The 26,296-nt window shown below is 43.5% G+C and overlaps 1 protein-coding gene across 1 annotated transcript in view; it reads right to left on the bottom strand.

The window, feature by feature from the left end:
* UPRT (uracil phosphoribosyltransferase homolog) overlaps positions 1–26,007 on the bottom strand; it is a 28,365-nt gene extending 2,358 nt beyond the window's left edge. Inside the window, exons 1-6 of the mRNA XM_039365357.1 lie at positions 25,603–26,007; positions 6,010–6,052; positions 3,987–4,056; positions 1,263–1,325; positions 852–1,013; positions 240–338 (exon numbers count right to left, since the gene is read on the bottom strand). Coding sequence (XP_039221291.1) covers positions 240–338; positions 852–1,013; positions 1,263–1,325; positions 3,987–4,056; positions 6,010–6,052; positions 25,603–25,943 — 778 coding nt within the window. The 5' untranslated portion in view covers positions 25,944–26,007. The remainder of the gene's footprint in view (positions 1–239; positions 339–851; positions 1,014–1,262; positions 1,326–3,986; positions 4,057–6,009; positions 6,053–25,602) is intronic.
* Positions 26,008–26,296: the final 289 nt, after the last annotated feature.

A 26,296-nucleotide genomic window follows, 5' to 3' on the forward strand; every position in this document is an offset into this window, starting at 1 on the left:
AACCGATTGCTTTATCAAGTTATCTTTAGTTTTACATATTTGTTTAGTTGTAGATCTATGCTGAAACATTCTGTCTTCACTTTTTAAAGAAAGCAACTACATGGCTGCATATAGCCTGTAATTAATTTCTCTGTTCATTTCCAGCATGTGTAGGTATCTCCTTATATGACAAGAGAGCTAAACTCTTTCTCACAAATACCCTTATTTTTATGACTTGGTCATAGTTTGCCTGAACTTACCATGGGGGGTAGAGAATAGACTCAGCAGGATTATAACATTGGGCTGAACCCCGTGTTCTATGAGGACCTTTACGGCCTCGATCACAGTGTTGCCGGTACCTGATAAATGGGTGGGGGAGAGGCGTAGAAAAAGAGGGAAGAAAGCAGAGGTGAATTATCCAACTGTCTTTCAAATGTGTGTGTCAGAGTCATCTTTCCTTTCAGTATGATTACAACTGGAGTTAGTATCTAATTGTGGCACAATCTATTCCCAATTCTTTTTAAGAAACTTCTACAAAGTATTTGGCTAAGCAGAATAGTTTGGAACTTGGAAAGAAATAGTCAATTATTGAGTATTTCATGAAGATTTAAAAATCTGTGAAATTCTACATAGTCATGCCATTACTTAAAATACATTAGCAAACTCCCATTATTCATTTTATATTATTAGATACCTCTTACTCAGTATGTGCAGCCCAGGATCAATGTTTTACCAGCTCAATTAGATCAATGAATAGACCTTCCAGCAAAGCATGAAACTTGTGTATTTTGCTGTGCTCACTGACTTCTCTATGTTCCAACTGAGCACTCTGCAGCCCACACAGCTTCTAATGCCGCCTTTAAAGCACTCACTCAGAATGGGGTACATGAGGAGGACTTTTCTTCTGTAGATGTCTGGTGGAAATTTTGCATAGTACACTTTGGCTCTCTGGGTCTCCTCGTCGCTCTGGATCAGGATCTTCCCTATCCGTATAGATCTGCAGCAATCACGCAAGCCCTGTTCCATTGCCTCCCCTTCATTGTGAGAGGAAAATAGGAAAATGTTATGCAGCCAAGAAGGACAAGTAGATTATTAGCTTTAAAACTGGTATTTGTATTCTCTTCCTTGTAATTCTATGCTATTTTCCTAAATATGATCGACTATCTTACACAAGTGAGTTCTGTGCATTATTTTCGAATCTGCATTCTGGCATTATCGATGTGATGTATGATTAATAATAAAGAAAAACTAACAAGCACACAAGAAAATTTTAAGTGACCTACCACTTCTCATTATGCTGACTCCACAGTTTCCCTTTTCAAATTTCACTCCTTCATATTTGTACCCTGTTGAAAAGACATACACATTCTTTATACTCTTATAAAGAATTCTTTATTCTTATAAGAATAAAGAAGTTTCTCCAGGAGTTGGTATTCTTCATGTTATTCAATAGTAAACCTAATAAATTCATTTCCCAGACAGCTTTTACTGCAATGACATGTTTAAATAAGAAAACACGAGGTCCTGTAAATTTGGAACTAACCAGTCACAGAAAGGAGAATACTGCAATGATTGGCCTTCAGTGACAAGAAATAACATTTAACTTAAGATGCACTTTCATTGCAAAAGTTTACAGATATTTCTTTTCAAGTGATGAGGTTTAGTCCATACTTTTTTGGGGATACACACAGAGAAAGAAAAACTTGCTGAATTGCTGTTGTTGAATAATTAGTTGTGTGTGTCTTTCATATTCTGACTCTAAATCAGAAATCTGAGGAAAGAATCCAGTCACATCTGCAAAGTAGTACCAAATTAACTACGGTTTGGAAGCTCCCTGACTTGTTTCCTAAGCCCTCCCCAGCTTTCCAGGAGGTTTGCTCTGCAAAACTGTAGCCTGCATGTAGGAACAAATCAGGGCAAGAAAGCTATTTTAGGCTAATGCATGGAGCAAAATTCCAGGCAAAATTAAGGGAACAACTTTATTTATTTACAGACTATTGTTCCAGTCATATGCTGTAGACTCTGGCTAGATAATGCAGCTGGTTCAGCCATTTCTGCCAGCATGAAAAGCCAACTGATTGAATGTAATAGTGCTTCTTGCTTAGAAATACAGCTTATGATTTTGAACATCTGAAGCTAATTAATACCTGGCCACATCAGGAACAACAACAACAAAAAAAACACATAGCCAATGAGCCGAGGTGTCGCAGCAGTTAGAGTGCAGTACTGCAGGCTACTTTAGCTGACTATGTTCAGCAGATCAGCGGTTCAAATCTCACCGGCTCAAGGTTGACTCAGCCTTCCATCCTTCCGGGGTAGGTAAAATGAGGACCCAGATTGTTGGGGGCAATGTAAATATATATATAGATTGCTTACTGGTGTACACCGCTTAGAGAGTGCTTGCACTTAAAGCGGTATATAAGTCTCATAAATAAATAAACCTGTCCATATCTGTATGAAAGATCTCTAGGGAACCCCAGGCTTGTATACCAGGCTGAGAAGTCAAAATACTATTAGAGACCTGGGTAATTGCAAAGCTACATGGTTTCCAAGAAATCGAGAAATCTCCAGGAAGAGTGCTCTACCTAAAAGGGGTTTTATTTTCACCTTTACCGTTAACAAGATACAAAGTAAGAATTACGATGGAACTGAAAGATAAAAGTGGATCAGAATATTTTGAAATCTGGGATAAATTGTACCACTGGTGGGAATCGAGGCGGACTGTTGGGGTTATAGATTAGCGACAAGATGGAAATATATATATATATTCTTAGGTTAGCAAATAGAGAAAAAGTATTTAGTATTGTATAAAAAGTTTATATATATTTATAGAGATAAATAATTGAATTTAAGAGGAGAAATAATTTGATAGAAATGTTCAAACTGGAATGTTACGTCATGTCCAATGTTTTCTTTTTTTTCTTTCTTTTAATTGTATTATAAATAAAAAACTTTTTTTTAAAAAAAAAAGATATAAAGTAAGAAATGCAACCTTATTGCCAACTGATTCTACCTGGATCTAATCTATGAATCAGAAAACATAAAGCTCTTGCTTACATAAAAGCTCTCAAACTATATCAGAAGGACATATTGATACAAAATAAGTGAATGTATCATCTCCTTGCTAGTTAATTATAGTTGCAACATTTCTCAAACCCACTTGAATGAAATCTAGGATGAGATGCACAATACTGCAAAGTTCCAATCAGCTGGAAACACAGCATCTCTCAGTCACAGGGTCACCATTATAATCAGTGCACATTGTTGTGTGTCTGGCCTGTTTTTTTGGTGTTGAAAAATACAATAAGAGATTGGAGAGGAAGGGTTTACAAGAGTATGTATTTACATCAGAATGTTATTTAGTCTTTATAATTTTAAGGCAATTCACAAATGCAATCTCTTTAGAAATCTACTAGTCCCACATAAATTTTGCTGTTCTTTGATGCCTGGAACAACAAAAATAAGACAAGGACAGCAATCTTTTGAGAATGTTATTTAACACTGCTGCTAGAAAGTATTCCATGTTTTGTTTAATAATTTATTTATGCTAACTGTTAAGATACCGTATCTGCTATTTTTTTTAGCCTTGTGCTAAATATAGTTCGTCCTTGGTTAGCAACAGTAATTGGCACCAGGAACTCCATCGCTAAATGACAGGGTCATAACGCACAACAGCACATGACTGCATCCTCTTCTGATGGCAATTCCAGTCATTAGGTGGTTTAAGCGTGATGTCGTTTGCAACCTTCTGCCAGCTTTGCCACTGACTGCTTGTCTGAAACCTGTAGTGAGGATTGCAAATGGTGATCACATGACTGTAGGGTGCTGCAACAGTCTGCCAGTTGCCAAGCACCTGAACTGTGACCCATGATTGTGGGAACTCTGCAATGGCCACAACTTCAAGGACCAGACACGTCTCCTCATTCAGCAGTCATTAACCAGGGACTACCTGTATATAATTTGGCCTGGGACACCCCCACACTTGGGGAGCTCCTCCCTTCTTTTACCTGTTGGAGTGGTCACTGTGCATTCTGTGTACGGTAGCCGGTTTAATCCTTCCTCAACCACCAGTCTGATCTGCAAGAGGCAAAATTCAAATAATCACAGCAAAACCAAAGTTTCAATAAAAGCATTTCTCGCTTTTATAGTAAGCAGAATTTGTTTCCTCCTTAGTCTAAAGTAAGCTTACAGGGAGTCCTCCACTTACTACCAATTGTTTAACGACCATTACAAAAGCCTCAGGAAAGGTGCTTTATGGCCATTAAGCATTTCCAATCATCGGAAAATGTTGCCCTCACCCAGCAGTCGTAGTCATGTCAGCGCCGGAAGTCACAGTCATGTTAGCGCATCTTGGGCATTTGGTAACTGACTCACAGGAGCCGCTTCTTTTGAAGCTGATCTCTTCTAGGCAGTGGCCCTGATGGTTTTAACTCACAAACATTAAGCCCAAAGTTCTTAAAGCTATAACTAAAACTATAACTGAGCTTACGAGGCATGCCCAGTCTGGCCCTTTGCAAAGAAAAAGAAGGAAAAAGGGCTAAATTTTTGAATTTGGAACCGAAGGTGGTTCACGCAGTTGTGGGAAAGTAAGGACAGCTCTTTCCCCCCCCACCCTTCTTCTTTCAGCAGGAAGCCAGCTGCAGTCCTCCAGCCCCACACAGGAAAATGGGGAAAGGGCATTTAAGACACTGCAGCTGAGTGGCTGCCTTTTTCTTCTTGGTAAAGTGTCAGGCTGAGTTGAAGAAAACAGCGAAAGTCCTTGGGCCCAGGGCAGGGCAGGGAGGGCAGCTGGGCTGGAGCTTCTCAAGCATTAGAGGCTTGAGGAGAAGGCTGCTTCCCACTCTTGGTGTCTCCTGGCCTTTGGAACTGGCTGTGAAGCAGCTGCTTTGTGCCCTGCAGTCATTGAACAAGCGGTCACAAGTTGAGGTCTAACTGCATAGGACAGCCACAGTGGTGAATAAATAGAGAATATCTTGGAGGATTTGCTCCACATTTATTGGCATTACTGCTGAACCAATAAAAACAACAGCATTTATTTATTTATTTAAACTCTTTGATTCTAGAATCTTTCAAAAGGCAATAAAACAAGATTTCCAAAAGACTTGTTTGAATGATGACTTTTAGCACGTTCAATTGTATTCACAGAGGAACCATCTCCATGAATCAACTAGTGCTATTTATCAAATGGAGAAAAATATATAGATTCCAGGTAAATAGGTATTTCCTAGAAAACTGGCATTGAAAAATACAGTGATAACTCCAATACTTTAAGACTGGTTATATTAAGTAAAAACACCAACTGATTCAGAATCCGTTATATTCTTGAATATATATCCTAAAGATTTATGTTTAAATTGTTACGTGGAAATATTTTACTTGTAAAACAAGCAAATGTATCTTGCCGCTGGGAAAATAAAATTCTATTTTTAAAACATAGTATTTCATTTTGAATTCAAATTTTACATTAATAAATCTCACTGAACTTTGATGGAATTACGATATATAAACAAGGAACGTGGTTGGTCACGTGTTTAGGAGCCCACATTTGAGACCTGAATGCTGCTGCGTGGCGGGGTGAGTTCCCATCATTTGTTCCAGCTCCTTGATGGGGACATTAAAGCAGCCTTTACGGGTGTCTCCTGGCAACAGTGATGTCACCAGCTAATTATTTCAATCCAGAAGCACCCTAAACCAGAGGCCCCCAGCCTTTGGGGCACCAGGGACCGGTTCCGCGGAGAGAGGTTTTTCCATGGACCGGAAGGGGCGTGGCTTTGTGTGCTGCCTGCATCCCATGGATGGAGCTTTGCTTCTTTATGCGGACCAGTTACTGGTATGCCGCGGCCTGGTACCAGTCCATAGACCAGCCTGACATAAATGGGGAATGGGACAATGTGAAAACAACATAATAATGTAACTATACCATTAATGTTAATGACTGATTTTTAAATAATCTATAAGTTTAAAGATGAAGTCATGCTAATAATACCTTCATTAATGAACACAACATAGTGCATGAAAAATATGGCTTACCAAGCGATCAGCAGAAAATACGAAGTCCCCTCTACTGGCGGTCCTGAACAAAAAGCAGTAAGAAATCAGTTTTATTAGGGATTCAACTTAGGTTAGTTATCCCAGAATATTTAATATAATTAAAGTGTGACACTAGGAACGTGCACATTTTTTATCTATTTTATGAAAGAATGTCTAGACTTTACATTTAAATCTGATATCACCAAGGCCCTTCAACATTAATCATCATAGCAGCCACCAATACTGACAGAGAAAAACTCCATTAAAAAGATTCACTGAAGTCATCCTGCTCTGGAATCTGGAGCTTTTTATTTATTTCTTTGGCCGACAATAAGGAGACAGGATTATCTGTAAGTATGTCAACAAAACTCTACATATATTTTAAGCCTCTCCCCCCAAAAAAACCTCAAAAATGAGCAGCATGGTAAGTTTAATAAAGAAAACAAAATGGATCTTGCATTTCTCAAAGCTCAGTAACATTCCATACCTCTGCATTTTATTGAAATTAGCTTCTTTTAATGCTTCTAATCAGACTTAAAGAATCTGACAAAAATACATCATTTATCTTTCTGAAGCCTTTATTCATTATTTTAAGATATGAAAAAAGTTTGCAACAAACAAGCTGCTGTGGGACATTCTCAAATAGCAAATCACCTTTCATGTTACCAATTGTACACGCAGAATAGAACAGAACAGAAACAAATAGAATAGAACAGAACAGAAACAGAAACAAATAGAACAGAACAGAATTCTTTACAGGTCAAGTGTAATTGGACACGCAAGGAATTTGTCTCCAGTGCATAGGCTCTCAGTGTACATACAAGCAACAAGTGATAAATCATGATCATAATCATAAAATACAATCATCATAAATCGTAATACAACACCCAGTGATAGTCATAGGATACTAAATAAGCCATCAACATAAATCATAATAGGATACTAAATAAAAACAACATAAATCATAAGATAACAAACAACAAAATTGCAATCATAAGAAGCTAAGGAAATAGGTAACAGGAAAGATGAGACTATAGCCCAACTAGGTGGTTTGGACAACTAGGTGCATTTCATTATGTAATATAGCTCAACTAGGTGGTTTGGATGACCCATAGCTAATCTGGTTCCCTGAGGAGGAGGCTACCTTGTATTATACCGTCATAACTCCACAGATTTTAAAGCCTTGTTAACATTCTCAAGCTTCCATGGAATTGTGACTGTAGGTGGCAATAGCGGCAAGCTGAGACAGAATATATGTTCCCTCATTTCAAACACAATCTGTGTTCACAAAGGAGATCTATGCCTTCCTTTCCATATATAAAGAAGTTTTTAAAAAATGAAAAAGAAAAAAAGAAAAAAAAAGAAAAAAAAGAAAAAAAAACAGCAGAAGCTGGGAAAAGCCAATCACTAACACTTGTTCTCCCCAGTTTCTGATTATATTTTGGAATCGTCATGGAATCTGAAGAAAAGCAAAGTAATTTAAAACGGATAACAGTAGTTTATTTCTGTAGGCATAGGTAAAAATAATTACCAGTAGTAGGATTTCATATTACAGTGTTGATTTTTTTATTGTGTGGTTTTTCCATTTCTCTTCTAATTATAAATCTGAGCTTTATATCCAACATACATCAAACTCAGACAAGGTGTACAGGGTTATTAATTATATTAAAATATATATTTTTTCTGGGATAAGTTGACTCCTGTTTCCAATGCCAGGAGAAAATTTGCAGTAGACCAGTGCTGTCGGATCTTCAAAGTAGGTCAGACTTGAATACTAAAGTCATGTAGACTAAAACTACTTTTATTATAGGGTTACAGCAGGGGTCTTCAAACTTGGCCCTTTTGTGACTTATGGACTTCAACTCCCAGAATTCCTGAGCCAGCTGGCTCAGGAATTCTGGGAGTTGAAGTCCATAAGTCACAAACGGCCAAGTTTGAAGACCCCTGGGTTACAGTAACAGACTCTTGAAACTCTGAATGTGCCTCTCCCTTCCACGCCTTTATCCTAAAGAGGAAGGCCCTGTCTAAGATGCTTTCTCAAATTCCATTCCTCCTTTGGACTCTACTTACTTGACCGTTGCCTTGGTTACAGCTCTTCCTCCTCTTCCTCAAGGTTATTCCCATAGGCCCTTACAAGCATCATCTTGTGATCTGTCCAGAGCATCACATTATCTATTCTGTAGTTTCTCTTTACTCACCCCGGCTGCTTGCATTTAATTATGTAAGTTGGGATTTCTGCATTTTAGAAGTTTGATTTTGCTCATGACTTGTGAAATCGGTTTATTTCCCAAGGAAGAGTTAAATTGCATTACAGCCTTTTTTCATTAGTACCTTTTAATTGCCAACTGGACAGCACAGGCTGTGAGAGCCAGATCTTCCACCCATGTCAGGATAAGGGGAAGGATGTCAGGAAAGGCACTGATAGGTGGTATTAACCAACCCCCAGCAGGAGCCAGAACAAGGGGTGAATATTCAGAGGGTTTCCAAAGGAGGTTTCAGACCACCAAAATGCCACTCTATAGGCTGAGCCAATCTGCTGCATACAGAATCTAACTAAATCATTCTGCTGTCAGAACAATTCAGTAGTAAAATACCCTCTTAAGTTTCTCCCTCTATCAAAATCAGTTCTAAAGAGTTGGAACATTCTCTGGAAGGCCAAGAATTACAGTGGGAGAAAAATCTGATTGCACAATTATTCTGTCTCATTAGTCTAAGCTTTTTTCTTTTCAGCAGCATAGTCGGAGCAGAAATTATAATTACGAAGGATTGCTTCTAGAAAATCTAGAGATTACAGGTCTCTAGGAATGAGATGCTTTTGTGGGAAGTCAAGAATGGCTTTCAAGATAAGGAGCTTTACACAGAAAGTATCAACTTTAGTACATCATAAACTTCTAACAAAGGTTAACAATCAGATATATAACAGCTTAAAGGCTGAGGTTCTTTTGCAACAAATTGTTTCAAGCCTGCTTCTTATACTGGGCAGTTGGTCACACCTGACATATGCTTACAAAATGATACTATCTGTCAAGCGTTGGGGAAATCAAGAGATCCAGACAGCTCAAATGAGTATAAAGATTTGTTGCAAACTTAAGTTCTCTACAAGAATCTGACCAACTAAGGTTGAGGGAAATTAATGGTAGATAAGAAAGGCATTCAAGGTGGGCTGGATTTAGATCTCTTGTGGGGTTGCAGGGACTCATAACTTATGACATGTTTGACCCCTCCCTCGGGCTCAGCCTGGTCATCTCCTACACTATCTGGTCCTGGATTCCTTGCTTCCTGCTCCAGACTCCTCCCGCCTTCTTTTTTTAAAGGACAGTGACGTTAATAGATATTCTCCAAGAATTCCAATTGTAATATAGATTCTGACAGATCTAAAGCTTAAATCTGATTCATTTTTTTTAAAAAAGCAAAGAATTTGCAATTAAAGTAAACAGAATTTTTAAAGAAGTGCTAAGTAACCTAAAACAATCATTGGCACAATAGAAACATAGAGTCCCCCTCCCCCATGTTTGTGTTCAGTCAGTTAATTATGGATTTCAGTAATAGACACATACCGTTTCCGAGCTGCTTCTATGGAAACCAGCTCCCAAAATCAGCTGCCCCAAATCTCCTTTTTATTATTGTAAACTGCTGCAGTGTTACCATTAGCCTTGAAATCAAACAGACCAACCTCTGCTCAAATATTTCATGAAATTTATTGGCCTCACAAAGATCAACGTACTGATGTAAATAAGAAACACCAATATTTATTTATTTATTGAACATACTAATATGGCTGCCCATCTATCAAAGGCACTTGGGGTGTTGGACAGTTAAAAATGAAACAGAAACACAATCCAAAGCATAAGTGGTAGTGATCTCCTGAGCAAATGCACCTCACCCATATCAGATCTCCAAGGCCTGGGAGAATAACCAGGTTTTCACAGCTCTATGAAGGTTGCCCGTATCTCAAGGACGATATTTGATGTACAAGACAGGTGCCGTGGGAAAGGAGGCAGTTTTCTGAGGACCTACCAAGTGATACTGCCCCAATGGGAGGCAGAAATATTTGGAAAGGCAGTCCCACAAGTAACTTGGCCCCATCTCATGCAGAGTAGGGGTGTCAAACTCAATTTCATTGAGGGCCGCATCAGCATTGCAGTTGCCTTTGGGGGGCTAGATGGGTGCGGCCAGGGTGGGTGTGGCCTATTGGGTGGGCATGGCCAGCTCTACATCGTTTGCGTCAAGGGTGCCTGTGGGGGCCTGGGCAGGAGTGGGACAGATCTGAGGGTCTCTGGCAGAAAGGGGTGGAACCAGGGCAAGTGCCAAGGCATGGACCACTGGAGGAGCCTCACTGCCTGCTGAAACCCCTCCGCCCATCAAGCTGGATATGTGAAGTAGGTGAGGGCCATTTGCTGGCCAATTCTAGGCAATGGTGCATTTCTTCATTCCTCACAACGGGTGACACCTCCCCAGCATGCACCCGGGGGCGGGGCCAACACGGTAGGGGCTGGTTCCTCACTGTTTCCAGATGGCCTTGTGGAGCTAAGATTGAATGCATTTCAGCATAGATGGCCACCACAAAATTGTACATTGGCTCCCGGCCGGCTTGGGCCAGGGTCAAGTCAGTGGGGACCGTTTCTCACTGTTTCCAGGATGGCTTCACGGGCCACATGAAACCACTTCACAGGCCGCATCCGGCCCCCGGACCTTGTATTTGACATGTTTGATGTAGAGCTTGAAAAATGATAACCAGGACCTTGACCTATCACTTTCTCAATGACCTTTGTCAGAAAGGCAGGTTTAGAGACTAAATGAACATTATTTAGTACTGTACCATAGTTCTAAGGATGGCCTCCCACAAAAACATCCAGTTGGTATTGCTGCTGATATGGTACTTGTCTACTAGTCTTTAGCTGGCTTCCTCCCAGTCCCTATAACTTCAGTCGAAAAACATGTGTTCAGCAGTGTTGCTGCACTGCTGATGGTTCTCTACAGGTGCTGTGTCATTGTCACTCCAGACCATCAAACCTCCACTGGTCGCCTGACATGCTCCTGCTGCCTAGCTAAGCACACCATGAGGGTTGCTCTCTGCTCATCACTAGGATTGCCACTATCCATTTTGGTGCCATACCAGGATAAAAAGCTGAGGGAATGTTCCACAGTAGCCCCGTAGACTGTCTCTACATCATGAATTCTCTCACCTACTATCTGAAAAAACTTTCTGCGGCATACTAAAATCTCTAACACCCAACAACAACAACAACAACAACAACAGGAGATGCCTGACTGGGGAAAAATATTTTAATAACTAAAACTGTAGTATATTGTTTAAAAGGTTGGATCATAACGCAGAGTACGCAGGTTCAGGACCATTAGCAGTTATGACACTGTGTGACATTGAGCCACTCATTGCTCCCAGTCCAACTATTTTGCATGATGGCCTTTGTAGGAATAAAATGAAGAAAGAAGGGGTGTTGGTCTTACCTGAATGCCTTTTCTCAGTACGGAGATGGAGAATCCACCAATGGGTTTTCTCTGTCTGCCTGCTCTTGAGACCAAGTAGCCAAATTTGACACGCCCCCTCTTGCCAGGGGATCCATTCTTAACGAGGGCGAAGTGGCTGAAGGTTGACAAGGTGTTGGCTCTCAATTCCCTAAAAACGGCCTAAATGACCTTAGGGTGGGTGTGGATTTTCCATCTTCGTACTGAGAAAAGGCGTTCAGGTAAGACCAACGCCCCTTCTCCAGTACAGGAGATGGATAATCCACCAATGGGACATACCAAAGCCTCACTGTCCCGATGGGTGGGAGACAGATAAGGCCGGAAGAGTGTCTTTGGAGATCACCTGCTGGAGGACCCTCCTACCAAAGGAGGCGTCCGCTGAAGCAAAGCGATTGATCTTGTAGTGGCGCACAAACAGGGAAGGCGAGGACCATGTCGCGGCCCTACAAATTTTCTCGATGGACGCCTGAGTGGCCCATGCTGCCGATGTTGCAGCACTTCGAGTGGAATGGGCAGTGAGGTGACTTGGAGACAGCAGAGACGAGGCTTGGTACGTCTCGGCGATACAGTTCCGGATCCACCTTCCAATGGTACCGGTAGAAACTTTCCGCCCTAGAGTGCCCGGTCGGAAGGACACAAAGAGGGCCTCTGACTTGCGGAAAGGCTCCGTACGTTTTATGTAACGTCACAATGCCCTGCGGACGTCCAATGTACGCCACTGCTGCTCCTGATCATGTGTTGGATTCGGGCAAAAATTTTGGAGAATAATTTCTTGTGCCCTGTGAAACAGCGAATTCACCTTCGGGATGAAGGAAGGATCTAGCCTAAGAACCACCCTATCGCTGTGGAAGGTGCAGAGGTCATTCCTAACCGACAGTGTGGTCAGCTCAGAAATTCGCCTAGCTGATGTGATGGCGATCAGGAACACCACCTTTAGAGACAGGTGTCATAAGGACACGGTCGCCAGTGGTTCGAAGAAGCACTCTCGGCAATTCCCAAGATGGGTATCTGTGTACCACTGGAGGTTTGGTGTTACACTCACCCTTGATAATGGCGCGAACCCTGGGATGGTGAGTTAAAGGAACCAAGTCCGCACACGTTAGAAGAGTGGACAAGGCCGCCACCTGTCTGCGGATAGTCGCCGGGGTGAGGCCTCTGTCCAGACCATCCAAAAGGTAATCTACTATTCAAGGGATGGTCAATTTGGAGATGTCAAACTGTTGCCTCCTACATCAAAGGCAAAAAATTTTCCAAGTGGAATCATAGATGCGGTTGGTCGCTGGACGGCGTGCAGCCTGAATCATGATGATGGCGCGAGGGGAGAATAACTTCTGCGCCATTATGCAGCGTTCAAGTGCCAGACGGTCAGTTGTAACCATTGAGGGTCTGGATGGCAGATGGTTCCCTGGTGTAGGGACACTCGGTGAGAGGGGATTTTCCACGGGGGTGATTGAGACAGGTTCATCAGGTCTGCGAACCACGGTCTCTGTGGCCAGTGTGGTGCCACGAAAATTGCCTCCGCCCGCTCGTGTATCAATTTGTGGATGGCCGCTGGTATGAGCGGAAGTGGGGGAAAGGCGTAAAGTAGGCCTTGTGGCCACTGAACTCTAAATGCGTCCGTCCCCTCTGCCCCTGTATTGAAGTAGCGGGAGTAGAACCTGGGGAGTTGAGCAATGTCCGACGATGCGAACAGGTTGAGGATCGGCTGGCCGAACCTGCGGGAGATGCTTAGGAACAGGTCCGGGTGCAGCCCCCACTCCGAAGGGTCCACTGTGGCACGAGTTAGGAAGTCCGCTTGTTGGTTGTTGACCCCCAATATGTGTTCCACCCTTAGCGACTCCAGGCTGGACTCTACCCAGGTGAACAGGAGCCATGCCTCTGTCATGAGGGCCTTGGACGGTTGATGTGTGCCTTGGCTGCCACATTGTCTGTAAGGACTAGGACATGGCGACCCTTGATTCTGTGTTTGAAGTGTCGTAGGGCTAGATGGATTGCCCTGAGCTCTAGCCAGTTGATGTTGTTCCTCAGATCCACGGCGGACCAGTGTCCCTGCGCGAAGTGAGAGAGGAGGTGTGCTTCCCAACCGTACAGGCTGGCATCTGTAGTGATGGTGATCCTGTCTGGTTCCTTAAAGGGTGACCCCTTGGTCACCGCCCGAGAGCACCACCAACGGAGCGCCCTGCGAATGTGTGCTGGAACCCCTGATTAGGCGGATGGATGCGCTGGTGTTCTGACGTTGGAATGGAAGGAGGAACCATTGTAGGTCCCGCAGATGAAGCCTGGCCCAGGGAACTATGGCTATGCAGGATACCATCTTGCCTAGCAACTGGGAAAGTGTGACCAGGGGAACTGTGTGTTGTTTGTATACCTGGCGAGCCAGTTCCCCGATGCTGACCACTCGCTCCTGGGAGAGGTAGACCATGCAGTTGGATGTGTCTATGATGGCTCCCAGATGCAGTAGCCTGGGTGAGGGGACTGTCTGGCTCTTCTGGAAGTTTACTGAGAACCCATGCTGCTGAAGGACGCGAATGGCGGTTCTTACGTCCGCTTGAGCCGCCTGAAGGGATGTTGCCTGGATCAAGATGTCGTCCAGGTAGCATTGGATGCGTATTGGGATTTTTCTGAGTTCGGCAGCTACTACCGCCAGTATTTTTGTAAACACCCTGGGTGCTGAGGAGAGACCGAAGGGAAGGGCCCTGTACTGAAAGTGTTTGCTTCCATAACAGAAGCGTAGGAACATGCGGTGAGATGGATGGATGGGGATGTAAAGGTAGGCTTCCGTGAGATCTATCGATGCCAGGAAGTCGCCCTGCCTGATGGCTCCCAGGGATTGCATCTTGAATTTCTTGTATGTTATGTAACGGTTGAGATTTTTGAGGTCCAGGATTGCCCTCTATCCTCCTGAGGTCTTGGGGACTACGAAGAGGATGGAGTAAAATCCCTTGCCTCTGTATTCTGGTTGAACCGGTTCTATGGCTTGAATATCCAACAGGTGTTGGATGGCCTCCTCCATAAGTTTGCGTCTTATGGAATCCCTGGAAACTGAACAACTGTTGAATCGGTCTGGAGGTGTGACTAGAAACTCCAGGGACAACCTGGACTGGATGGTCTGCAGTACCCAGTTGTCCATGGAGGTCTGTTCCCACTGATGGAAAAAGTGGGCCAGTCTTCCTCCAATGGGGAGGTCGGGGTAGGGGTCATTTGTTCTTCCGGTAGGGGCGGCCCGTTCCACGAAAGGGCCGCTTGGTCTGATTCTGTTGCCTGGATCTGAACCCTGTTCTGTCATAGGGACGGGCGTACGGTCTGTCCTGTCTGAGCATATATGGTTTTGCGTTCTGATTGAGTGGCACGGTTGTCGTTTGCGAAAAGGCTGCCTTCGAAAATAAGGCATGGAACGTCTGTCAGATTTTTTGTTTAGGTGAGCCATGACCTTACGTTTGTCCTTATTCTCGACGAGATAAGGAGCCAGGGCCTCCCCAAAAAAGTTGCTGCCTAAATAGGGGGCTGTCGCTAGGCGCCACTTGGCTTTGATGTCAGCCTGCCAGTGTTTTAGCCACAGCATCCTTCTGGCGATATTGGATCCTATGGATCTAGAGGAGAATATGGCTGATTGGAGTGTTGCATCCACAGCATATTCCGTGGCTGCCACCATCTTGGCCAGGTCCTGGTGAGTCCGCAAGTCCTCAACCGGGACCCTGGCCTGTAGTTGTTGTAGCCACAGAAGGGTGGTCCGAACAAAGGAGGCCGAAGTGGCCGCTTTGGTGGCCCATGCCGCTGACTGATGTGTTTTGCGGAAGGTTTACTCCCACCTTTTGTCATCAGCTTTGAGGACCTCCATGAGGTCCCCCGCAACAGCTGTCTGGGAAACCAAGGGGGTCCAGGCTTCGTCCACCTTGGGTATCTCTAGTGCCTCCTTGAGATCTGAGGATGTACTGTACATCCTCTTGTCCGTGCCACTCACCAACGGGAGGGAGGAAGGGGAGGCCCATTGTTTCTTGATCTCTTGCAGAAACATGTCGGGGCAAGGCACGTGGTGTTCCATTGTCACTTTGGCAAAAAATATCGGCCTGGACGTGATGCCCGTTGTCACCTGTGGTTGAGGGAACTGTTCAGCCCCTATGTTCATGGTGGACGTGGCCTTGTGAAGGATCGTGAGGAATAGGTTGGGATTGAATAGGCCTCCCGATGGGGATGGTTCAGGGGGGAGTTCCTCATCTTCTGACAAGGTAATTTCCAGTGGCTCCTCCTCTTGAGGAGATGAGTAACCGCTCATGGAGGAATGGGCTGGAGATGTGGGCTCCTGAATAGCCTGGATCTTGTGGGGAGTTCAAGGGATGGTGTGGCCGTTCCCTGGTCGTATTGGGCGGAGCGCTGCGACAGAGCGCAGTCCACCACTTTTGTTAAAAAGACCTCCAGACGTCTGTCTGAAAAAATGTCCCCTATGTCGTGACCTCTGAGTGCAGTGGCCGAGGGTGACATGGTGGATTCCGTGGTAGCACCCGTGACACTGGCTGTTTGTTGGGCCAATGTGCAGGGCGGGCCAGGTGGTGGCGGTGTCCCCGGAATGGACCATACTCCCTGAGTTGATGTTGATGGGCCCAATGGTAATTCCATCTCGGTGGTCGCCATTTTTTCCAGATCCATTTGGGCCTGCCTCTGCGCCCTGGAGAACTCCTTCTCCAAGGCCTGGTGCCTACGGCTGGCTTGCTTTTCCGCCAACTTGGAGGGCTTCTTAAGCGTATGTTTGGTCTTGGTTTTGCACTTGCCTGCCGCCTTCTGGCCCGAAGGCGCATTGCAGCCATAATTGGGAGGTGGAGAGGTCGTGCCCATGGATTGAGGCAACGGGGATCCCTCCATCCCTTTAGAGCAATCTCAGAACGATCGCTGAGAAAAACAGCTCTGGCAGGCAAGTAGTTGGCAGAAGTGAGATTGGAGCAAATACCAAGACTGCTCCCTGGTCACCTGGCCAATAAAAAATTCTCTCTGGACTACGGTCACGGTACTTGACCAATAAAAATGTCTCTCTGGGCTACGGTCATGTTAATTGAGGCAGGTACCGAAGGCACGTTTGGAGCCACTCTCTGGGCTCCTCCCGGAGGCCTTAGATGACCAGGCAGTGTGCACCAGTAAGGGAAAAAAATTTCAAAATCTGAGGCTACCTCAATGAGGACTAGAGGCCTGAATAGTTCAATAAGATTAATCAAGATGGCGACTACCAAGTGGAATGGATGTCCAGGGTTCCCCTCCCTTTGATCCTTATGCCCTGCTGTAAAATTTTGCGATTGTGCTTTGTACTGAATAGCACTTTGGATGCTGTATATTGTCCACAGCCATTTCCAAATATTTTCCAATACTAACCCATTATAGAGCACATTGTGGGAGTTTCATCATCACTTAAATGCTACAGATGAAGCCAGCACATGAATTACTGCAGGTAGCAGATTAAATAACTGGATAGGCATATTCTATGCCATCTCCTTAGAAATGTTGTCAGTATAGGGTCAATTAGTTATCTAATTTACATTCTACTTTCTACTCAGCTGAGTAAAAAGCTCAACTGAATATCTTAGGCTAACAATTATTAAAAGTACAAAATAGAACATTAAACCAATACAAACCTTACTTAACAATTAAAAGCCTAAAGAAATAGGAAGGCAATGTTACTCTTCTGAGGAAGGCACAAATTCCCTACCTCTAGAACAGACTAAATCTCAATTATACTGCTGAATTTTTTAACTAACCAATAGCCTATTTAGAATTAACCTTCAACTTGTTTGTCATTGGACCCACTGTCAAATCCAAACTATTTCTGTGGATTCTAACTGTAGTCTTAAAATTACATGCCCAAAAGCTCTCTGTTGGTTTCAACGCACTGGTTTCACAGAAATATGAAAAGGCATTGGGACATGACCAAGCCCTATGAAATTCTATGGGCAACAATAGAATTCTAGTGCTATGGTGTAAAACCATAGCCTCCAAAATAGCTCCTATTAACTTCATGTTAGGCTAAAAACCCAGCATTTCAGTACTCTGAAATCTAGCCCAGGGAGGCAAGTCAGAAGAGTATCATAATACTACCAATAATTTCACAAATCTTGGTTCTAGCAACTTTAATCACACCTATCCATCATGACCAATGACTGACCTACAATGCTAAATAGCATCTATATGAGAAAGCTTTTGCTAATAATTGTCTGAAAACAAAATCACATTATTAAGATATAACTAAAAATTCTGCATAATCTCAGATCCTTCACCTAATCCTGGTGAGATAGGATGCCAATGGCTTTCTCAACAGAATTTGTATTCTGATAAAATTGATTGCTGGTCATATGTAAAAAGTATTCCAAGGGAAGGATTCCTACAGAGCAGCTGCATGAAATCAATTTAACTTCCTCTTACTCTTGACTAGCACAAATTTTATCATACTGCCCCCAGAACTGAAAAAAGCAAAGCATGGCTAATGGCCTCCATTTTGTTTGTGTTTATTAACTCCTAGAACAGGGGTTCTCAACCTTGGCAACTTTAAGACTTGTGGACTTCAACTCCCAGAATTCCTCAGCCAGCAAAGCAAAGCTGGCTGAGGAATTCTGGGAGTTGAAGTCCACAAGTCTTAAAGTTGCCAAGATTGAGAACCCCTGTCCTAGAAGAAGCTCTTTGTATGCCAAGTCTGGCAACAATAAAGGGCTCTGCTTCTACTGTTCCTTTAGTGACTCAGCCTAGTCCAATTCTGCATGACCCATCTTTTTTGGAGAAGATTGCATCTTACTCTTCCTAATTGTATTTTATATTCTCCTCTCTAGCCCTGGCACAGTCCAGCTGTAGTTTTCTACTGAGTGAAAGAGAAGAATCACCCATTTGAAATTTGCTTCAAGTATTCCATTATTAAGCATCTACAGTATTTATTTCAGGTGGGGGAGAATAATTCTGGAACATTGTTAGCATTAAATGTAGCACAAATGAAATATACTAATATAAATACTTTGAGGGTAAAATATTAATCTTCTGTCAAAACAAATATCTGAGATCATTTGGTACACCAAAAAGCCTCCTCATTCCTGCAGGATATTTGCAGACGTTCTGCACCTGCTTACATGCAGTATTCCTTATCAGCTTGACAACACATCCGCATGGATTCTTTCCTACATCAAGTTTCTTTCTCCTCTTTTCTATCCATAACATACCGTACATTTCTCTAATGATGCAACACAAAGACAGTAGCACTTAAAAATGCTCTTTGGTGAGAGACAACTTTCCATATTAAGGATTTCACACTTTCCATAGCTGCTTTCTGCACCATCTCGAGAGTTACAAATTAATGAATCCTTCAGCACATTAATTGTACAACATATTCTAGATCAGTGGTTCTCAACCTGTGGGTCGGGACCCCATTTGGGGTCGAATGACCATTTCACGGGGGTCGCCAAACAATGCAGTCCGCCATTTTTTCCCCCTTTTCCTTAGCTGTGCTACTCCCTTTTATTCTATTGGCTTTTGAAAGCCAATAGAATAGACTCTCTTGAATAGAGTCTAATTCTATTGGCTTTCAAAAGCCAATAGGAATTGTCCAGGCTGTCTCTGCCCTGCTGAGCACGCCAAAAGTCCCATTCTGCAAACGGTGCTGCACCAGTTGAGTAGTCCTCGACTTACGATCAGTTGAGTAGTCCTCGACTTACGACCGGTTGGGGGGTCGAGGCATTAAAAAGGTTGAGAACCACTGTTCTAGATATTTAAAACTATGTTTCGATACTAACAGAAAATAATTTGAATGAGACGTTTTTATAACAGGAATACACTGCTCCTGACACAGTGGGTCACTGCTGAGTGCAGCAATAACAAATGTACAAGTCAGCAAAAGCAAGCAATAATTCTACTTGCCCTGGAGCATGCAACTAATCAGGAGGCTGCCGAGTACAATTTGTACGTGAGGAAAAGCTCTCGTCACAGAGTCTGTTTCAATAGGAAAGGATGACATTTTCTTCAAATTGAACTCAACTGTTGGTGACATTATGGACACGGCCGTGTTATTTTTTGGCAGTAGTACAGAAGGGGATTGCCGCTGCCTTCACGAACTGGGACCTATGTTGGCTGCTCGGTTGACAAACCCAGACACAGTCAGCCAGGTGCTGCCCCCCACAGAGGCTTACTCCAAAGCAGAGAGTCAGAACAGGGGAGTTGGAAGTAGGTGCTGCAATAGCGTTAGAAAAAGGAATAGCTGTAGGCACAACCCCATGAGCCACTAAAACAAATCAGGCCAATGTTCTTCACAAAGATGACCACATCCACAGACTATATTAGGAAAAAACATTGCTGGCCAAGTGAAGCTGGAGGCTGACCCCTGGGGAATGTCTGCCCCCAGCCATGAAAGCTTATGAGATGTCTCTTAGGCCAATCATCCCCAGATGAGCTCAGCCTCCCAAGGCTGTTGTGGTGAGGAAAGAATGGAATCTAAATCTAGCAAGCTGACTAAACAACCACCATTTCATCAGGAAAAGAAGAAAAACAGAAGAAAACAATTGCTTCTGATAAGAGACCCAATGCATTTGGCTGTCCCCACAGGTCAGCAGGAATAGATAGTCCTCGACTTATGACTGGCCACTTAGCAACTATTTGAAATTATGATGGATTTCACCAGGGATGCGTATAACCCGGATCCAAAGTTCTGACTCTCCCCCTACCTGTGGTCACATAAGCATATTTTGGGCACTCAGCCAGCAGTCTGCCTTTACAACTATTTGCAGCATCTGGCAACTGCAATTTGAGGTTTTTGCTGGAAATTGGCATTTATTTCTGGTTTTCGGCAAGAAACACTCATTGCAGACAATGGATTTGTATAACGATTGCCACAAAAAAGTTGTAAAATAAGGCATGGTCATATGGTGATCAAAGTTCATGACCAGCACAATTTACAACTGTAATTCCGGATTCAATTCTAAGTTAAGGGCTACCTGTAGTAACCTTTACATGAAGTATTCCACTCTCCCCTCAATGTTACAGCAAGTACCTATTTCTTAAATTCATTGCAGAACTTGCTTTTATCCATCTCTCCCCATTTTCTTTTACATTCTTTTAGAATGAAGACAGAAGCAAAGTCTTTGCAAATGCTCTGGAAGCTTATAAACAATGAAACTCAAAATGCTTTGAATTAAAAAAGCTAATGCTTCCATTACACAGGAAGTACATAATTACACATTATGAGATTAACACTGAAATAAATCAGTGAACTGTTACAAGATGGGAAGCAAAGACATTTGTGGTGTAACCTTTATGATTTTTCAAATCTTTAATAGTAAAATGGCATTTATTTTCATAGCATTTCATTGAAGACACATGAGATTATTTGAAGCAATAGGCTGTAATTTGTCATTACAGATGTGAGTTCATTGTAGATCTCATACTTAAAATTTTCTCATAGGTCCTGAAATGTTGTTTCATCGTTCAGGAGCAAGTGATGATCTCATTTCAAAGCTTTTACTGTATCCTACATGTGTGCTTTCATTTTTATATTCCTCTACTGTTTATCATTATTGCATGTTATTTTGACTGAAAGATACCATCAGTGCAAGAAATGGGTAGAAACTCCTTACCTACATAAGGGAATAGAAACAAGCCATTGATCCTAATGTAATTCTTTCCCAAGTACACTTCAGATCTGAGCCAGCAAATATTTTTCTGTACGTTGGAAGAATCAGTTTTGGCAATCTTAATCATCTGTTTTGCTGAATGCTGTGAATATGACCCTAAACAATTAAGAACCAGAAACAACATTACTGTAACCTAGAAGTCAAATCCAAATTTGTAGCTGTTCTTTTAGGACTGATGTTATACTGTGTCAAAAGTGACTTCTCCCTGTTAAGCATACCTAATTCCCTCAACCATTCATCATATGATTTAGCCTCTAGACCACTTACGATTTTTGTTGCTCTTTGCTGCACTCTTTCTAGAATCTCAGAATCTTTTCTGTATTGTAGGAATCAGAACTGGACACAGTATTCCAAGTGTGTCCTCACTGGTGCAGTATAGAAATTCAATTCAATTCAATTCCTTACTTTTCTCACCACTGAACTGCATTTTGTTGGATAGGGACCAGTGTTGAAGTCTATCAAATCCCTCTGTATCCTGAGTCTATTTTCTAAACTGTTGGTTATTCCTCCCAGCTTGTTGTCATTTGCAAATTTGATGAGTTCCCCTTCTATCCCCTCATCTAGATGATTTATGAAGTACTGGGCCCTAGACAGAACCTTGAGTACCCCACTGCATGCTTCCCTCCATGTAGATATAGTTCTATTAAGGAGTACCCACCGAGTTCAGTTGGTCAGCCAACTGTGAAGCCATCTGATGGTGGTGCTGTCTATCCCATTTTTTTCTATCTTTCCAAAAAGTGGGCTGTGATTGACTTATCAAATGCCTTACTGAAATGCAAGTAAACTATATCCACAGTATTTCCCTGATCCACTAATTTAGTTATTTTATCGAAGAAGGTAATAAGGTTTGTCTGGCAAGGTGTTTTTTTTTTTAACTAGCCCGTTGGCTTCTAGTGATCGCTTTATTCATTTCTTGATACTCACAAATCTGCAGCTTGATTTTCTTTTCAAGGAAGAAATGGTCATTTAAACAATAAAATCCAGATTTCAGGAATTAAGCAAACTCAAGTAAGGCCATCCTCTACATTTAAAATATGTCCTTAGGTTTTATTATTCATTTCTACTGAAAAGATTTTATTTTATAAAGCAGAAAGTATTGATTTATTTGGGGTAGGTGTGGCACTAGAAAATTTCTAAGTCCCCCTCCAAGCTAAGAAAAAATTAAGGAAACCAATTTTCAACCTTCACTGCCCTATCCTTTCTGCTGTCCTTGATTTTTAAATGTATACATTCAGAAAAATATTTGAGACAATTTGCAATCTCATCTAGAGTAGAACGTATTTCCATCTTTTGCCAGAGGACTAAATGAGAACATGTAGAATTGCTGTATAAGCTTGGATATACTGTATTTCCCAAATCAGCTTAATAAAAAGGAAACATTACCTTAAAGCAAGATCCATTTTACAGGTTCAATAATTCTAGAACAAAGGTGCATGTAAGACAGTACCAATGTCTATAATATCTACATTCACTGTGATTTGTTTGTTAAAAATTGCTTGATCAATGAAAACCATGCAATCCTAACATTTACATAACATAGTATATTTAAAAGCCATAATATCATTGGAATAGATTTCAACAAATTGTGAAGCAATGTAATTATCACATTAATTATAAAACCAAAATCAGAATAGGTAAGAATAAGCAGCAAAATTCTAAGACTGAGATCCTCAGACTACATTAGCTATTTATAAAGTTAGTTATTGTTGGCCCTTTGTTCAAATGAGCCCCTTGATACTTAGTGAAGCATCCACATTAGATGTGTGGCTGTTATAGCATAATATTGGATATATAATTCTCATTACCCAGGAATCTGTTCCATTCCTCCTGCCAGCAAGTGTGATAATAAATGTGGACAATCTACCTTCGATTTCCTTGTTACATATGAATGAAAAATAGCTTGTTTCTGAACAAATTTTGTGACTGGCTAGAAAAAGAACAAATTTGAGAAGCTGGTTTATGTGTACCAACAAATAATGAACCCGAATGTCTCTATCTGCTTTAACTACTAGAGCTGGCAAGAAGCCTGAGGTGAAGTCATATACTTTGCTAGTTTGTTGTTTACTTAGTGACCTACAAGCAAAAAGGAAAATATATTTTGAAGTTATTATTCTCAGAACACAAAATTCTGGCTTCATATTGCAGCTACAGTATGGGTTCTTTTGCTTCCAACTTCACTAATCCTATAATAACTGAGTTAATGCACTACAGTAAAATGATTTTGTATACAACGATCACTAAGTAAATCACAGCGAGTTTTATTCTATCCTTTAGGTCAAAACATATAGCTTTATAAGCACAGTGGTTGAGTTCAGTAATGCTAACTCAGGGGTGGAGTGCTAAAGCTTTCTTGCATAAAGGCCACACTTAAGTCTTTCAGTGGCATGAGGGTCCCCAGCTAAATGGGTGGGCCCAGGAAAAAACCCCTAAGTTTTATTAATAATAAATGCATTCAATACATTTTTCTGTCACTTTAAAAATATGCTGACAAACCATTGGTCTTTCTCACATTATGCAACCCTGTGCTCAGCTGCAAACTAACTGCATACAGGTCTGTGCAATGTGTGAAATCCATCAGTCTCCATTAAACAAGGTTATTGCAAGAACATTCATTTCATCTCAAAAGTCTGCCTAGCCAAAAAGCTCTTTTGCATCTACGTACAAAGGAAAATGTTTTTAATAAAAGACAGCTGGACTCATCACATCTTACAGTACCACGACAAAACCAGATCTGAGTGCAAGCCAAGAACAGTGAGACAGCAGAGGCAGACTTGCACGGGCACACTCTCTGAACTTTGACGCAGACTTGAACTGAAAGCCCTGCCCTGAATGCCTGCCTGCCTGCCTGCCTGCCTTTCAGAACAGGCTTCACTACACTCCTTTGATGGTTCAAAGACATCAATACTTGCCCCCACCCAGGCCCACGTCTTTACAGAATAGAAGATGCCCTGGGCCAGGATCATCTGGTGTGTCTGTACTTTAATACTCTTCTAAACTGTGTAAAATCTGGATGGATGACTCACCCATCTCTCATGCATTTCCGATAAATATTACCTCAAGAATTATTACACAACAAGAGTAACTTGCCTGTATTTCAGAAGACCGAAAACCAAGAATCCACCTACTTGTACTCGTTTACCCGGCTGAAGCATTGCCTGGCCGACATTTTTACATCAACGTGCTTACCTATAAAGACCCCTCCGTGCTTATGATTGGCTCTTTCTCAAAACATAAATTTTAAAAAATTGATCAATATTATTCCCCTAGTCAGCTGTAGTGCTTTATCTTAAATTAGCTTTTTTTTAAAGGCGAGTGTAACATTTTTTTCCTAACATTTTTTGTTACTTTCTTTATATTAAAGCAATGAAAAACCCACCTCCCAGAGTTGCTGCGGTAAGGGAAATAGGAGGCAGAACCACAGGTACACATTTAGTGACTATTCGAAGTGACCAGGGCACTGAAAAAGTGAACACGTGGCCATTCTTCACCTTACCACCACTGCAGCATCCCCAGGGCCACCTGATAAAAATTCAGATTATTGGCAACGGACTCATACTTATGTCGGTTGCAATGTCTTGGGGTCCTGGGATCCCCTTTTGCCACCTTCAGACAAGCAAAGTCAATGGGAGAGCCGGATTTACTTAGCAACCATGTGGCTAACTGAAGCACTGCAGCGAGTCACGTCACCATTGTGGCAAGAAAAGTCGCAAAAGGGGGCAAAACTCACTTAGCCAACGTCTCACCTAGCAACAGACATTTGGGGCTCAGTTGTGGTCGTAAGTGGAGCACTCCCTGTTCTTATCAGGCATGTTCCCCGCCTTGGGTTGATCTATAGCAGTGTTTCCCAAACTTGACAATTTTAAGGCATGTGGACTTCAACTTCAATTGAAGTCCTCATGCCTTAAAATTGTCAAGTTTGGGAAACACTGTCCTAGGTGCATCATGTTGCTGTAAATTGACCACATTGTGCTGAATGTCTGCATTTGAACCGCATGCGGCATTGTGCATTGTTGGATTGATCTACAGCAGTGTTTCCCAAACTTGACCATTTTAAGGCATGTGGACTTCAACTCCCAGAATTCCACAGCCAGCGTTGCTGGCTGTGGAATTCTGGGAATTGAAGTCCTCATGCCTTAAAATGGTCAAGTTTGGGAAACACTGATCTATAGCGGGGTAGGCAACCTCGGCTCTTGTAGGGCTCATGGACTTCAACTCCCAGAATTCCCGAGTCATAAAAGAGCCGAGGTTGCCTACCCCTGACCTAAATGAGGTTCTCTGCAGCCCGCAGCGCCCTCCGGCTCCCCTCCCGGCCGGTCTGCTGGCTCCCTCGGGCGGCGACGCTCCCCCCTCCCCGCGTGGGCGAGGCTGCCCACCTGCCCGGCACCCCGCTGGCTTGCTTGCTTGCAACGCCCGCGCGGGCGCTCTGCACGCGCTCAGAGGGCGGCCGGCGCCCTGCGCTTACTTGTCCCGGATGATGGTCTGCAGCTCCCGGATCTGGTCGTTCATGGGCAGCAGTTTGAGCTGGGCCGCCGCCGACCCCGGCCAGTCGGGAAGCGTCGTCGTCGTCGTCTCGGCGCCGCCGTCGCCCGCGCAGCAGCCATTCCCGCCGCCGCAGCAGCAGCGGCTGCCCTCGCCGCCGCCGCCGCCGCTGCTGCTATCCGGGCTGAGACTGTCGCCGCTGCCGGGGTCGGCGAAGCGCAGCTGCCGCGGCCCGCCCTCGCCGCCCGCCTGCATCCCGGGCTCCGCCGCCGGCGAAACCCCCGCCGAGCCCACGCGCTGGTCGCGGCACGGCATCGCCTCCATGCGCCGCCGAGGCAGCCACGGCGCCCCGCCACGCGCTCCGCTTTACCTCAGCCGCGGGCCCGCGGGCCGACCAGTGACGTGAACGAGCTCGGGCGCTCCCGTTGGCCGCCGCGTCTGCCGCTCGGCGCCACGCCGCCACTCGGCGCTCGGGGGCGGGGCCGGTGCCCGCCCACTCTTGCCCACTAGCGCGCGCGCGCGCGCTCTCTCTCTCTCTCTCTCTAATCCCGCCCTTTCTGGCTGAGGCGGGAATTGCGCGGAAGACGCGAGGAGCTGGCTGCTGTGCGCCGGCTTCCCTGCGCGGAAGTGCCGCGGGCCTCCCCGGAGTGCGTCCATTGGCTGCTGGGTCTCGCTGA

Source organism: Crotalus tigris, unplaced genomic scaffold, assembly GCF_016545835.1.
Source record: "Crotalus tigris isolate CLP2741 ecotype Arizona unplaced genomic scaffold, ASM1654583v1 scf7180000020062.1902635, whole genome shotgun sequence".
NCBI classification, from domain to species: Eukaryota; Metazoa; Chordata; class Lepidosauria; order Squamata; family Viperidae; genus Crotalus; species Crotalus tigris.